Consider the following 2,610-nt stretch of genomic DNA (forward strand, 5'->3'; position numbering starts at 1 on the left):
TTCCCTAACTATTGCCACTGGGCTTTGTCTCACCTCCCGTTTCTTTTGCGAATAACCACTTCTCCAGCATTGTGACCATCTGCAAGATCCTCCTCAGACACCTCCCATGCGTGGAAAGGCTGCAGCCCATTTTCTCCCATGTTGAAGAAGGAGGACATTGTGTGTTCTCCATGCTACAAGTGTCTTTTGTAAGTGCTTTGGTGATATCCATCAGAAATTGGGAAAAACAGATGCCTTTCCACTTCCTATATATAAATTCCATCCTGAACCAATATAAGCCTTCAAATTCTTACCAGCCTCCTACAAACCAAAGGGGAATTTGTTCCTCTTCCCATAGCAGATAAGACTAGAAATTGCAAGATTCACATACAAACAAAATTTTCTCTCTTTATGTAAGTGGAGGCAACAAAGTTGCGGTGCAGGCTGCCTGCTTGGGGTGTGAATTCTCTGTCATGGGAAAATTTTCAGGGGAGTTTGCTCCCAAACCACTGTCAGATGTGACACAGGTATGTCTGAGTCTGCCTGGAGGAAGAGGCATGGATTAAGTGACCTCTCAAGGTCCTTCCAGACCCATTTCTCCATGATTCTTAGAGACAGAATCCCAGGCTTGATAGATCTCTGGCCTGACCTAGAGTGACAGTTCTTAGATGTGTCTGAACACATACACTGCATGCATTTCTCTCCCACCACAGCCCCCGTAGATTGCTGCGGTGGCATTCAGGGCTGAACAGCTCTTTAGCAAAGGGCAGAGCCGCTGCCAGGGGCACTGCGTGGGGCAGAGATCTGCAGTCTCTATCAGAGTGCACGTTGTCAGGCAGGGCAGGAGGAGAGCTGGGGATATTCACAAGCAGGAAGAAAGGCTTTTTGAAAAGGCATGTTTTCTGTGCTCCTCTGTGCAAACAAAGACAGTGAGACATCCTTAGTGGAAAAGCAGCAGCATAATTTCTGGGTTTGGGGGCTCTCTTCCCTTTGAGCTGACAAGCCAGGATGTTATCTTCAGCCCATGCTAACCCACCCTTGCTCTGCAGGCTGAGGTGAGGGGAGGGAATGCTGCACTCCCTGGAGGCCATGAGACAGGCACAACTCATTTTTCTTCCCCACACATAGATGATGTTACAATTGCTTTGCAAGTGCTTTTGGCTCTTTGCCCATGGGAGACCACTGCCTGCACACACGTGGTTTCCCTGCTCCCCCATCCCCCAGGCATCGTGTACGTGTATCTGCGGGTGTGTTGCCAGAAGGGTCTTCACTAGTGCTTTCCTACCTACAAGTGCACGGCTGTGTTTGCAAGGGTCTTTCTGAAACACAACAGGAATATGTAATTATGTAAATATGCACATGTCCATGAGAGTTTTGCAGTCTCTTTGTGGTTTAGTGCAAATCTCATGATGCTTGCTGCCTTATTCCCCTTTGCTCCGAAGTGCTTTTCATGGTAAAAAGGAAAAATAAAAGTGTATTTCTGGATATCACAGCTGACAAGAGCTTGAAACGCAACTACAAAGGCTTCATAACCTAGAAGGCAAAGGAAAACCCAAATTTTGCCTATTCTCTGTAGTTTTTTAATTGGAAATCTTTTAAACCAGGATCACAGTTCCAGCGCCCAGTCCGACTCATACATGGAGATAATCTGCAAAAGTCTGTGTCAGGCAGCACACAGCTAAGGCTCATGGACAGCAGTGGAGAACTGCCTTACTGATGTGTGTCTTCACACCTTAATCTGTTCTTACCCGTGTGAACCTTAAGCTATTGGCAGTTCTGCCCACAGGTACATTGATTTGAAAATCATGCTTGCGAACTCGCCTATGGATCTGTCACCACAAATGAAGCGCACCCACAGCCTTGGTCCCTGTTTATCATGATCCATGTTGTGCACATTGCCATGGTACTGCAGAGCCTTCACCTCACTATCAGAACATTACATCTGTCTCTGAAGCAATTTGCATTGCCAGCAGAGGACTACGAAGAACCAAAGAAGTGTTTCCAGGTGGAACAAGGACAATGATGCATCTCCCATTCACTACCAGCCTTGAGCCCATGGGAACTGGCTGAGTTCCCACCACTGAAAAACTTATGCAAGCTACAGGTACCAAAGGAAACCAGCTTACCTGTATATTTTATATCTGGTTGTAAATCCTTGACGATGTCTTTCCACAAAGGATAAATAGCTCCGTGAGTGATGGAAAGGCCCCCTGTCTGAAATAAGCCAATCAAATTCCTTGGAGACATGTTGGTTGGTAGCAGCTGGGTCCTGGTGGGAGGGCTGTACTAGTATATGGTCCCATATAAACAGGAGGTAGAGGAACTCAACAAGCCTCCAGTTCATGCTTTTCTGTCTGCCTTTTTCCTCTCATTCTTGCTCCATTCTGTGGAGTCCTGTTGAAAAAGAGAGGGAAGAGGAGGAAGGAAAGAGAGAGAGAAATGGAGGGGAGGAGAGGGAGGAGGGAGAGAAAGAGGAAGTTTAAAAATGGGAATTGCTTTGATCCTTTGACAACTGTCTCTCAGGGTAAAAACAGACATAAAAAATCAAGTTTTAAAAGACTTCAGTCTGCCTGTGTTACAGCTTAGAGTATTTGGCGGTGTTTTATTCATGTACCTAAGTGGTGCCTTTAA

The 2,610-nt window shown here is 46.2% G+C and overlaps 1 protein-coding gene across 1 annotated transcript in view; it reads right to left on the reverse strand.

Annotated features, from left to right (window-relative positions):
* The window catches only part of BRINP1 (bone morphogenetic protein/retinoic acid inducible neural-specific 1), a 56,014-nt gene extending 53,691 nt beyond the window's left edge, over positions 1-2,323 (reverse strand). Inside the window, 1 exon segment of the mRNA XM_010133704.1 lies at positions 2,106-2,323. Within this exon segment, the coding sequence (XP_010132006.1) occupies positions 2,106-2,323 (218 nt within the window).
* Positions 2,324-2,610: the final 287 nt, after the last annotated feature.

The sequence above is a fragment of the Buceros rhinoceros genome, unplaced genomic scaffold, assembly GCF_000710305.1.
Source record: "Buceros rhinoceros silvestris isolate BGI_N320 unplaced genomic scaffold, ASM71030v1 scaffold3123, whole genome shotgun sequence".
Lineage (NCBI taxonomy): Eukaryota > Metazoa > Chordata > Aves > Bucerotiformes > Bucerotidae > Buceros > Buceros rhinoceros.